At 52.8% G+C, this 12,980-nt stretch overlaps 1 protein-coding gene across 1 annotated transcript in view; it reads right to left on the bottom strand.

The window, feature by feature from the left end:
- LOC123754852 (putative uncharacterized protein DDB_G0290521) overlaps positions 1–12,396 on the bottom strand; it is a 22,885-nt gene extending 10,489 nt beyond the window's left edge. Inside the window, exons 1-2 of the mRNA XM_045737190.2 lie at positions 11,838–12,396; positions 3,978–4,072 (exon numbers count right to left, since the gene is read on the bottom strand). Of these exons, the coding sequence (XP_045593146.2) occupies positions 3,978–4,072; positions 11,838–12,396 (654 nt within the window). The remainder of the gene's footprint in view (positions 1–3,977; positions 4,073–11,837) is intronic.
- Between the last annotated feature and the right edge of the window lie 584 nt (positions 12,397–12,980).

Genomic DNA, 12,980 nt, shown 5'->3' with positions numbered 1-12,980 from the left:
TGTATACACACACACACACACACACACACACACACACACACACACACACACACACACACACACACACACACACACACACACACCGGGAGTGAGGGAGCCGGTGGCCGAGCGGACAGCACGTTGGCACGTGATCCTGTGATCCCGGGTTCGATCCCGGGCGCCAGTGAGAAACGATGGGCAGAGTTTCTTTCACCCTATGACCCTGTTACCTAGCAGTAAATAGGTACCTGGGAGTTAGTCAGCTTTCACGGGCTGCTTCCCTGTGTATGTGTGTGTGTGTGTGTGTGTGTGTGTGTGTGTGTGTGTGTGTGTGTGTGTGTGAGGAGAAAAAAAAGTAATAGTAGAAACAGTTGATTGGCAGTAGAGAGGCAGGCCGAAAGAGCAGAGCTCAACCCCCGTAAGCACAACTAGGTGAATACAACTAGGTGAATACAACTAGGTGAATACACACACACACACACACACACACACACACACACACACACACACACACACACACACACACACACACACACACACACACACACCACACACACACACACACACACACACCACACACACACACACACACACACCAACCCTCCCCTCTATACAACAGCCCGTTATTACGTATCTTTATGTCCCCTGAACGTTCAACCTTGTAAATTCTTCAGTACGGGGGCGGATTCCCTCTCTCTCCCCGCCCGGCCGCTAGAGTTTAGCAAATAACTCACTGAATTCAGGTTCCTTTCTGGCCAAAAATGGAGGTACACACAGGCCATCCCCCTTCTCCCCCTCCCTTCCCCTCTACCTCTACCTCACCATCCTCCTCCACCTCCTCCCAGCATGCTCCACAATTATCCGGATATGCTCAATATTCGCCGGGTTTGAGGAAGGCATAAAACCTAGGCGTATCCGGCTGTATTTCGTGCACAGCCGGATGAACGAATTGGAATCCTGATCGATAAAAAAAAATTACATACACAAACACAATATATATATATATATATATATATATATATATATATATATATATATATATATATATATATATATATATATATATATATATATATATATTTATTTATTTATTTCGTACCCCACAACTTGGCTTAGTATGCAAGGCCAGATTTGCCTAACAGACACTGTGATTTTCATTTTTTTCAAATATTTCTTTCCATTTTGGTTTATTCCAATAAATAATATTATATTAAGAACCTTAATTACTGACATAGTTATGTTCGGTTAGGATTGATCAAATTGCTATGCGCGCACGCAGGCAGACACGCGCACGCCCACGCACGTACACCTGGGCCTAGTATGTAAAAAGATCTCATGGTTCCCCCCAAGCGACGCCGACCATGAATTGGCCAGCAGTTTACCTCGGGTGGAATTTAAGGCTCAACCATTTTACGAGAGTTCTACATAGTTCAGTGAAATAACAGCGAGAGAGAGGAGGAGGAGGAGGGGAGGGTAGAACTCTTTCCCCCTCTATTGCGTCCCCTCTTCTCCTTTCCCATCCCTGTCCATCTATCCCACTCTCTTCATCCTCCTGCCAGTATCTAAGTTCCTTTTTCCTCTCGTTCCTCCTCCTCCTGCTCCTCCTCTCGTCTTTATTCCACTATGTTTTCCTCCTCCATTTGTCTCCTTCGTTGTTCAAAGAGGAGCGACTGGGCACCAAGTCATAAAATGACTGACGAATCACATTTACAGACAAATTACGTCAGTTAAGTTCAGAAAGTCTGAATTAAGGCAAGATATATTTAAAAGCCATCCATTGCTTTGCCTTGCAACAAGTAAAAAGACGATGCTGCCTATCCATAGGTAAACTGGGACTATCCAGACCTCCCTTCGTCCTCATCCTCATAATAAGGAGCAATGGTTATATTGGCTCAACCTTCTCTATTCCCCTAGTTTGATGGAACAGTGAAAAGAAGGAGCGAAAAGATTAGAATCTGGGCAAGGAACTGGGGCGAGGGATTGGGGCGAGGGATTGGGGCGAGGGATTGGGGCGAGGGATTGGGGCGAGGGATTTAGGCAAGGGATTAGGGCAAGGGATTTGGGGCAATGGATTGGGAAATGGTGAAAAGAGCAGTTAGGCACTTATGGATAGGTTCTATACGTTTGGATAGGCAAAACGTGGCTCTGGTGGCTCCTGTCACTCGTCGCTCCTGTCACCCGTCGCTCCTGTCACCCGTCGCTCCTGTCACCCGTCGCTCCTGTCACCCGTATGGCCTGGAGACTTGGACAACATAGCACAGCCAAGGTTAGAGTGAATATGTTAGTGTGAACGCGAGGTGTGTGCGGGAAGTTGTCTATCAAATTAATTTGTTTGTGTCTCTGTCTGTCTGTCTCTCCTATCTCTCTCTCTCTCTCTCTCTCTCTCTCTCTCTCTCTCTCTCTCTCTCTCTCTCTCTCTCTGCAGGTAACCCGAACCCTGTTAAAGTGCTAGACGTGAGAATATAGACAGCACCAACTGTCTCCCACTCTCCCTTTCTCGAGCCGTTCGATTCCAGCATCGGGCGGCAAACCCCTCCCAATATTCCAGGAGGGACAGCCTGGCGCGTTCCAGGGGAGCCTCTTGGCCAGTGAGTGGCGGGGGGGCTGTTTATTTAATAATGCGACATCCATTCCAGATACCGAGTCCCTCCGACTCGCCCGGCCCCTTTCCCCTTCCTGCCTGGAACTCGCTCACTCGCTCTCCCCCCTTCCCGTCTTCTGGCTGGAAGGGTGGCTGGAAGGGTGGCTGGCCTCCGGGGGTGTAGATCGCTGGAATCTTTGTTATGTGTCATTGGAGGGTTGTATCTCATTCGATCTTGGGTGAAGGGGAGTTTTTAAAATGTCTTTTGGAGAGGGATGCTGCGGGCCCAGATAGTGGTACCCCTGTACCACTCCTGTACCACCCCTGTACCACCCCTGTACCACTCCTGTACCACCCCGCGACGGGAGGGGGGGGGGTAACATGAGTAAGTCTACCGGGGCTGTTGGGTACCGTGAATGTACCGGGGAGGTTGGGTACCGTGAATGTACCGGGGAGGTTACGGTAGAATTTATGTACCGGGGAGGTGGAGTAACATAAATAAGCGCCTCGAGAAAAAGCGGCAGCATAACTGTGTACCGGGAAGGTGGGACATCATGAGTAGGTTAGGTTAGGTATTGAGATTTTGTTGACAATTATTTGTATTACACGGAGAAATCCCATTACCGTGATACATCAATGAGAAAATCCACAGGAGCTGGGATTTTCTCATTACTATATCACGATAATGTGATTACACACAGAAATCACAATAGCGTGATGCATCAATGAACAATGATGCAAGGTGTAATGAAGTAAGGGCGAAGAGGTAGAACGACCTATTGACATAGCTCGAGTGCATGGGGGGAGTTGTGTAAAACCCTGGTTTGTGTCTCTGAGAGGCTGCAGGATCCAAGTTAGTTAGGTACAACTTGTGGTTTCAACTCTTTTGACCATGTCTTAGCTCAGTCGATTAAGGCAGCGTCTGGGATGATCTCGGACGTAGGTTCGAATCCTCGTCACGGCCCTTGTGGATTTGTTCTACGATAATGTGATATCTGTGTTTACTGAATGAGGGGCGTCAGAGGTAGAATTACTGGACGACAGAGTCAGAGTGCAGGGGAGGGGGGCGGGGGAGTGTGTGAAGCCCCTGGTGTGGCTTCAGGGGAAGTCTCGGGATCCTCGAGGGTGCAGTAGTAACCCAGGATGCAATTTGTTTTACCATGTCTTGGCGCAGTCGTTTAGAGCGTCCATCTGGGAATACCCAGCGCATTGGTTCGAATCCTTATCACAGCTCCTGTGGATTTTTTCATTATCTGTATTTGTAGTACGTGGGGGTGAAGCATTTGTAGATGTGCGATTCGAACTTAGGAAGAGCGAGAGGCACTTCGAAAAATGTTCGAACTTCATGAATCGTGAGTTGTGGAAAGTGTTTTTTGATTCAAAGTCACGGGGTCTCTCGGCTCCCTTGAGCACTGACCTTTGTTGATGAGGACGACTGCTGACGACTCTCAACTGATGAGGACGACTGCTGACGACTCTCAACTGATGAGGACGACTGCTGATGACTCTCAACTGATGAGGATAGATTGCTGTACTCACGACTCTCAACTGATGACGTTCGAACGCTTCTGGAACAGTGCTTCGCTCTCTTTTCATGTCCGAATCACACCTCTATAAATGCTTCACTATCCTTTTTCTTTTATTTTAATAGATATAACCGCAAAAATCAGTTAATCTATTACCAACTTAAATCTTAAAGATTTAAGATTATAAAAATATAAAGAATCATAACAATAAAAAATAAAACGGAATAAAATTAAAAAAAAATTGAAGATAATTTTGAAGAAAAGCTTCACAAATTCTAAACTAAAGGAACTATCATAAAGTGAAACGTAAATTCTAACGTTGAATTGGCGGCGTCTGAGAGACGGACTGATTCAGCCCCGACAAATTATCCAGCAGCCAATCAGACGAGAGTGGTTCTAGGACGGCTGGGTTGTTCTAGGCGTAACGGGTTAATTGGCTACAGGCGGTAGTTACGGGTTAATGTGGCTTAACGAGCAGTATTACCAACAAGGAGCGGGAGTAATGGGAGTTGGTTATAAATGCTGTTTTGACCGATTGTGTTGGTAACTGTGTGTGATTAAGTTGAGACGAATGGCGATTTTGGCAACGTTTACGCGGATGTGATATTGGAAGTAACATTTTACTTATTATTTCACTTTTTGAAATAGGGATTTGCAAAGGTCCAGAACCATGGTAAGGGACGAAAATTTAAGGGAATTAAAACCAATTCATAATCCACAATGACGTAGTGGATTATGAATTCCTCTACCCCTCCAGTCACTCGCTCACTCTACCCCTCCAGTCACTCGCTCACTCTACCCCCCCAGTCACTCGCTCACTCTACCCCTCCAGTCACTCGTTCACTCTACTCCCTCCAGTCACTCGCTCACTCTACCCCTCCAGTCACTCGCTCACTCTACCCCTCCAGTCACTCGCTCACTCTACCCCTCCAGTCACTCGTTCACTCTACCCCTCCAGTCACTCGTTCACTCTACCCCTCCAGTCACTCGTTCACTCTACCCCTCCAGTCACTCGCTCACTCTACCCCCTCCAGTCACTCGCTCACTCTACCCCTCCAGTCACTCGCTCACTCTACCCCTCCAGTCAACTCGCTCACTCTACCCCCTCCAGTCACTCGCTCACTCTACCCCTCCAGTCACTCGCTCACTCTACCCCTCCAGTCAACTCGCTCACTCTACCCCCTCCAGTCACTCGCTCACTCTACCCCTCCAGTCACTCGCTCACTCTACCCCCTCCAGTCACTCGCTCACTCTACCCCTCCAGTCAACTCGCTCACTCTACCCCTCCAGTCACTCGCTCACTCTACCCCCTCCAGTCACTCGCTCACTCTACCCCTCCAGTCACTCGCTCACTCTACCCCCTCCAGTCACTCGCTCACTCTACCCCCTCCAGTCACTCGTTCACTCTACCCCTCCAGTCACTCGCTCACTCTACCCCCTCCAGTCACTCGCTCACTCTACCCCTCCAGTCACTCGCTCACTCTACCCCCTCCAGTCACTCGCTCACTCTACCCCTCCAGTCACTCGCTCACTCTACCCCTCCAGTCACTCGCTCACTCTACCCCTCCAGTCACTCGCTCACTCTACCCCTCCAGTCACTCGCTCACTCTACCCCCTCCAGTCACTCGCTCACTCTACCCCTCCAGTCACTCGCTCACTCTACCCCTCCAGTCACTCGCTCACTCTACCTCTCCAGTCACTCGCTCACTCTACCCCCTCCAGTCACTCGCTCACTCTACCCCCTCCAGTCACTCGCTCACTCTATCCCCTCCAGTCACTCGCTCACTCTATCCCCTTCAGTCACTCGTTCACTCTACTCCCTCCAGTCACTCGTTCACTCTACCCCTCCAGTCACTCGCTCACTCTACCCCCTCCAGTCACTCGCTCACTCTACCCCTCCAGTCACTCGCTCACTCTATCCCCTTCAGTCACTCGTTCACTCTACTCCCTCCAGTCACTCGTTCACTCTACCCCTCCAGTCACTCGTTCACTCTACCCCTCCAGTCACTCGCTCACTCTACCCCCTCCAGTCACTCGCTCACTCTACCCCTCCAGTCACTCGCTCACTCTACCCCTCCAGTCACTCGCTCACTCTATCCCCTTCAGTCACTCGTTCACTCTACTCCCTCCAGTCACTCGTTCACTCTACCCCCTCCAGTCACTCGTTCACTCTACCCCTCCAGTCACTCGTTCACTCTACCCCTCCAGTCACTCGCTCACTCTACCCCCTCCAGTCACTCGCTCACTCTACCCCCTCCAGTCACTCGCTCACTCTACCCCCTCCAGTCACTCGCTCACTCTACCCCCTCCAGTCACTCGCTCACTCTACCCCCTCCAGTCACTCGCTCACTCTACCCCCTCCAGTCACTCGCTCACTCTACCCCCTCCAGTCACTCGCTCACTCTACCCCCTCCAGTCACTCGCTCACTCTACCCCCTCCAGTCACTCGCTCACTCTACCCCCTCCAGTCACTCGCTCACTCTACCCCTCCAGTCACTCGCTCACTCTACCCCCTCCAGTCACTCGCTCACTCTACCCCCTCCAGTCACTCGCTCACTCTACCCCTCCAGTCAACTCGCTCACTCTACCCCTCCAGTCACTCGCTCACTCTACCCCCTCCAGTCACTCGCTCACTCTACCCCTCCAGTCACTCGCTCACTCTACCCCTCCAGTCACTCGCTCACTCTACCCCCCTCCAGTCACTCGCTCACTCTACCCCTCCAGTCACTCGCTCACTCTACCCCCTCCAGTCACTCGCTCACTCTACCCCCTCCAGTCACTCGCTCACTCTACCCCTCCAGTACGAGCGCGCCAAAACGTTCTCAAATGTCAACAAACTTTTCATCTCATTAATGGTCGCCATGTTGCCTTAGCTCACAGCTTTGCTTTTTTTCAGAGTAAAAGATTTATTTACTGAAAATGTGTTAGAGAGAGAGAGAGAGAGAGAGAGAGAGAGAGAGAGAGAGAGAGAGAGAGAGAGAGAGAGAGAGAGAGAGAGAGAGAGAGAGAGAGAGAGAGAGAGAGAGAGAGAGAGAGAGAGAGAGAGAGAGAGAGAGAGAGAGAGAGAGAGAGAGAGAGAGAGAGAGAGAGAGAGGGAGAGAGGGAGAGAAAGCCATGCATCTTTTGAACGTTTGAGAGGAAGAGAGGGACTGGCAATCTTGTACATAAATATATGAAACTCATCAGAGCTCCGTTGTGAGTTGGAGCTTGCCTTGACTGGGGCTAAGGTGGCGCCGAGGTTCTCGCCCTTGTGCTCTCCACACGTAAGGGTCATTATCGCCTCCCGTCCGGCCATTCATCTCTACGCTGTATTCAAGATCAGTAAATTAACTCGCCCTTGAATGCTCTATTTTCCCTGGAGTGCAATAGCTGAGATACCGAGAAGTGAAGAATTGATAAAAAGTTTGTTACCTGGTCGATCTTTGCCAGTTGTCGATGTGTTTTTTTTTCGGTGTATGTGTGTGTGTGTGTGTGTGTGTGTGTGTGTGTGTGTGTATGTGTGTGTGTGTGTCTGTGTGTGTGTGTGTGTGTGTGTGTGTGTGTGTGTGTGTGTGTGTGTGTGTGTGTGTGTGTGTCTGTGTGTGTGTGTGTGTGTGTTCCTTACTCACCTAGGTGTGCTTGCGGGGGTTGAGCTCTGGCTCTTTGGTCCCGCCTCTCAATTGTCAATCAACTGGTGTATAGATTCCAGAGCCTACTGGGCTCTATCATATCTTCATTTAAAACTGTGTATGGAGTCAGCCTCCACCACATCACTGCCTAATGCATTCCATCCGTTAACTACTCTGACACTGAAAAAGTTCCTTCTAACGTCTCTGTGGCTCATGTGGGTACTCAGTTTCCACCTGTGTCCCCTTGTTCGCGTCCCACCAGTGTTGAATAGTTTATCCTTGTTTACCCGGTCGATTCCTCTGAGGATTTTGTAGGTTGTGATCATGTCTCCCCTTACTCTTCTGTCTTCCAGTGTCGTAAGGTGCATTTCCCGCAGCCTTTCCTCGTAACTCATGCCTCTTAGTTCTGGGACTAGTCTAGTGGCATACCTTTGGACTTTTTCCAGCTTCATCTTGTGCTTGACATGGTACGGGCTCCATGCTGGGGCCGCATACTCCAGGATTGGTCTTACATATGTGGTGTACAAGATTCTGAATGATTCCTTACACAGGTTCCTGAACGCTGTTCTGATGTTAGCCAGCCTCGCATATGCCGCAGACGTTATTCTTTTTATGTGGGCTTCAGGAGACAGGTTTGGTGTGATATCAACTCCTAGATCTTTCTCTCTGTTCGTTTCATTATGTACTTCATCTCCTATTCTGTATCCTGTGTTTGGCCTCCTGTTTCGAACGATACGTGTGATGTGTGATGTGTGTGATTTCGAACGATGTGTGTGTGTGTGTGTGTGTGTGTGTGTGATGTGTGTGATTTCGAACGATGTGTGTGTGTGTGTGTGTGTGTGTGTGTGTGTGTGTGTGTGTGTGTGTGTGTGTGTGTGTGTGTGTGTGTGTGTGTGTGCGCTCATGTACAGGTGTACTGTTGTATTTGCTTTTAATATGTGATTGTTTGTGTACATATATAATACATGTGTATAGGATGCGAACAAAAGCGTGCAACAAGCAATGCTCAATAACGCCACCCCCGAACACCCCCATCCCCGAACACCCCCACCCCCGAACACCCCCACCCCCGAACACCCCCACCCCCGAACACCCCCACCCCCGAACACCCCCACCCCCGAACACCCCCTTATTAACTCTACTTCAATTCACGAGGAAAATGCTCACAGCGCGTCTTTGTATCGTTCAAAAATAAAAGAAGAACATCATACAATTATTTAAATGTTAATATCTCGTCCTAAACTCACTCCTCAAGTTGAAGTTATGAAAACAAAACATGTGAGGGAACCACACTTATTTTATGAGACAACATGCAACCCCGCCCCAGCGAGTCCCAACACAGCCCCCCGCCCCAGCGAGTCCCAACACAGCCCCCCGCCCCAGCGAGTCCCAACACAGCCCCCGCCCCAGCGAGTCCCAACACAGCCCCCGCCCCAGCGAGTCCCAACACAGCCCCCGCCCCAGCGAGTCCCAACACAGCCCCCGCCCCAGCGAGTCCCAACACAGCCCCCGCCCCAGCGAGTCCCAACACAGCCCCCCGCCCCAGCGAGTCCCAACACAGCCCCCCGCCCCAGCGAGTCCCAACACAGCCCCCCGCCCCAGCGAGTCCCAACACAGCCCCCCGCCCCAACATTCCCCTCCTCCTCCTCCCCTCAACATAGTCCCCCCTTCCATGCGCCCACCTCCCCAATATTTGCTTTTCCAGTCCAGGTCCGTCTGACCCTCGGCGCGCTGCCTCCTATCAAAGTTACCTCTGTTTATTTTGGAGATGAGGGCCTCGCCTCTCACAAGGAACCGGTGGCGGTGGGGACGCCTTGCTGCTGTTGCTGCTACGGTTGCTTTTGTTGCTGCTGTTGTTGCTGCTACGGTTGCTTTTGTTGCTGCTGTTGTTGCTGCTACGGTTGCTTTTGTTGCTGCTGTTGTTGCTGCTACGGTTGCTTTTGTTGCTGCTGTTGTTGCTGCTACGGTTGCTTTTGTTGCTGCTGTTGTTGCTGCTACGGTTGCTTTTGTTGATGCTGCTGTTGCTGCTACGGTTGCTTTTGTTGATGCTGTTGTTGCTGCTACGGTTGCTTTTGTTGCTGCTGTTGTTGCTGCTACGGTTGCTTTTGTTGATGCTGTTGTTGCTGCTGCGGTTGCTTTTGTTGTTGCTGCTGTTGCTGCTACGGTTGCTTTTGTTGTTGCTGCTGTTGCTGCTACGGTTCCTTTTGTTGATGCTGTTGTTGCTGTTGCTGCTAGGCGTGGTGGTGCAAGTGAACGCCACTGCCGCTGCTGTTATTGCTGCTTCTCGACGTGGTGGTGGAGGGGACGCCTCTGCTGCTGCTGCTGCTGCTGGTCGACGTGGTGGTGGAGGAGACGCCTCTGCTGCTGCTGCTGCTGCTGCTGCTGGTCGACGTGGTGGTGGAGGAGACGCCTCTGCTGCTGCTGCTGCTGGTCGACGTGGTGGTGGAGGAGACGCCTCTGCTGCTGCTGCTGCTGGTCGACGTGGTGGTGGAGGAGACGCCTCTGCTGCTGCTGCTGCTGCTGGTCGACGTGGTGGTGGAGGAGACGCCTCTGCTGCTGCTGCTGCTGGTCGACGTGGTGGTGGAGGAGACGCCTCTGCTGCTGCTGCTGCTGGTCGACGTGGTGGTGGAGGAGACGCCTCTGCTGCTGCTGCTGCTGGTCGACGTGGTGGTGGAGGAGACGCCTCTGCTGCTGCTGCTGGTCGACGTGGTGGTGGAGGGGACGCCTCTGCTGCTGCTGCTGCTGCTGCTGGTCGACGTGGTGGTGGAGGAGACGCCTCTGCTGCTGCTGCTGCTGGTCGACGTGGTGGTGGAGGGGACGCCTCTGCTGCTGGTCGACGTGGTGGTGGAGGAGACGCCTCTGCTGCTGCTGCTGGTCGACGTGGTGGTGGAGGGGACGCCTCTGCTGCTGCTGCTGCTGCTGGTCGACGTGGTGGTGGAGACGCCTCTGCTGCTGCTGCTGGTCGACGTGGTGGTGGAGGGGACGCCTCTGCTGCTGCTGCTGCTGCTGCTGCTGGTCGACGTGGTGGTGGAGGGGACGCCTCTGCTGCTGCTGCTGGTCGACGTGGTGGTGGAGGGGACGCCTCTGCTGCTGCTGCTGGTCGACGTGGTGGTGGAGGGGACGCCTCTGCTGCTGCTGCTGCTGCTGGTCGACGTGGTGGTGGAGGAGACGCCTCTGCTGCTACTGCTGCTGCTGGTCGACGTGGTGGTGGAGGGGACGCCTCTGCTGCTGCTGCTGCTGCTGGTCGACGTGGTGGTGGAGGGGACGCCTCTGCTGCTGCTGCTGCTGGTCGACGTGGTGGTGGAGGAGACGCCTCTGCTGCTGCTGCTGCTGGTCGACGTGGTGGTGGAGGGGACGCCTCTGCTGCTGCTGCTGCTGCTGGTCGACGTGGTGGAGGGGACGCCTCTGCTGCTGCTGCTGCTGCTGGTCGACGTGGTGGTGGAGGAGACGCCTCTGCTGCTGCTGCTGCTGCTGCTGGTCGACGTGGTGGTGGAGGGGACGCCTCTGCTGCTGCTGCTGCTGCTGCTGGTCGACCTGGTGGTGGAGGGGACGCCTCTGCTGCTGCTGCTGCTGCTGGTCGACGTGGTGGTGGAGGGGACGCCTCTGCTGCTGCTGCTGCTGGTCGACGTGGTGGTGGAGGAGACGCCTCTGCTGCTGCTGCTGCTGGTCGACGTGGTGGTCGAGGGGACGCCTCTGCTGCTGCTGCTGGTCGACGTGGTGGTGGAGGGGACGCCTCTGCTGCTGCTGGTCGACGTGGTGGTGGAGGAGACGCCTCTGCTGCTGCTGGTCGACGTGGTGGTGGAGGAGACGCCTCTGCTGCTGCTGCTGCTGCTGGTCGACGTGGTGGTGGAGGGGACGCCTCTGCTGCTGCTGCTGCTGCTGGTCGACGTGGTGGTGGAGGGGACGCCTCTGCTGCTGCTGGTCGACGTGGTGGTGGAGGGGACGCCTCTGCTGCTGCTGCTGCTGCTGCTGGTGGTGGTCGCGGTGGAGGGAACGTCTCTGCTGCTGCTAGTGGTGGAGGGGACGCCTCTGCTGCTGCTTCTGCTGATGGTGGTCGCAGTGGTGGAGGAGACGCCTCTGCTGCTGCTGCTATTTTTGGTCGCGGTGGCGGGAGAACATCTGAATCGTCTTGGATACAAGTACCAACGGAGCTTCGTAAAGGAAACATCAGCTGAGGGGCGAAGGTGCAGGACTGAGGACACGAGTGAGGGACACCGTCCGGACCTCTACTTGAGAGACTGTGGGCATCTGAGAGACTGTGGGGCATCTGAGAGACTGTGGGGCATCTGAGAGACTGTGGGGCATCTGAGAGACTGTGGGCATCTGAGAGACTGTGGGGCATCTGAGAGACTGTGGGCATCTGAGAGACTGTGGGCATCTGAGAGACTGTGGGCATCTGAGAGACTGTGGGCATCTGAGAGACTGTGGGCATCTGAGAGACTGTGGGCATCTGAGAGACTGTGGGCATCTGAGAGACTGTGGGCATCTGAGAGACTGTGGTCATCTGAGAGACTGTGGGCATCTGAGAGACTGTGGGCATCTGAGAGACTGTGGGCATCTGAGAGACTGTGGGCATCTGAGAGACTGTGGGCATCTGAGAGACTGTGGGCATCTGAGAGACTGTGGGCATCTGAGAGACTGTGGGCATCTGAGAGACTGTGGGCATCTGAGAGACTGTGGGCATCTGAGAGACTGTGGGCATCTGAGAGACGTAAGGAAGGTGTGCACTCTCATAACCCCACAGTATAATAACCCCGAGTTGGGAAGGGACCAAAGATCACATTCACTCCAAAAATAAATCTACTACATACGGGTTATTCATGCCCGTGCCATCTCTTGGGTTGCTTAATCTTCATCAATCAATCAATCAAAGTTGGGAAGACATTGTTTTATTATACTGACCTTGAAACGTTTTCCGACTTTGCCCCCGCAAGATAACGTAAACATGAAAGGTTGTAAGATGTTCAATCCCTTATTTTACTCTCTGTTCACTTGAGACAGTTACAGCAAGTCCCAGCGGCGTCTGGATACACGTGACAGGATGAACAAACCCGGCAGGTTTTCTTCCTATTGCTCTGACGGTATGTGTCACTCTCAGGATGAGTGACGCTGCCCAATAAACTTACCCTTTAGGGCAAAATTAAACAAAAACTTAGGTAACCTAGAGTTGGGTTAATGTTCAGGGTAGCGAACCGGTCGGCCGAGCGGACAGCACGCGGGACTTGTGATCCTGTGGTCCTGGGTTCGATCCCAGGCGCCGGCGAGAAACAATGGGCAGAGTTTCTT

This window comes from Procambarus clarkii, chromosome 28 (assembly GCF_040958095.1).
Source record: "Procambarus clarkii isolate CNS0578487 chromosome 28, FALCON_Pclarkii_2.0, whole genome shotgun sequence".
NCBI classification, from domain to species: domain Eukaryota; kingdom Metazoa; phylum Arthropoda; class Malacostraca; order Decapoda; family Cambaridae; genus Procambarus; species Procambarus clarkii.
The sequence above is the reverse complement of the archived record's forward strand: the minus strand, read 5'-3'. Positions and strand labels throughout refer to the sequence as shown.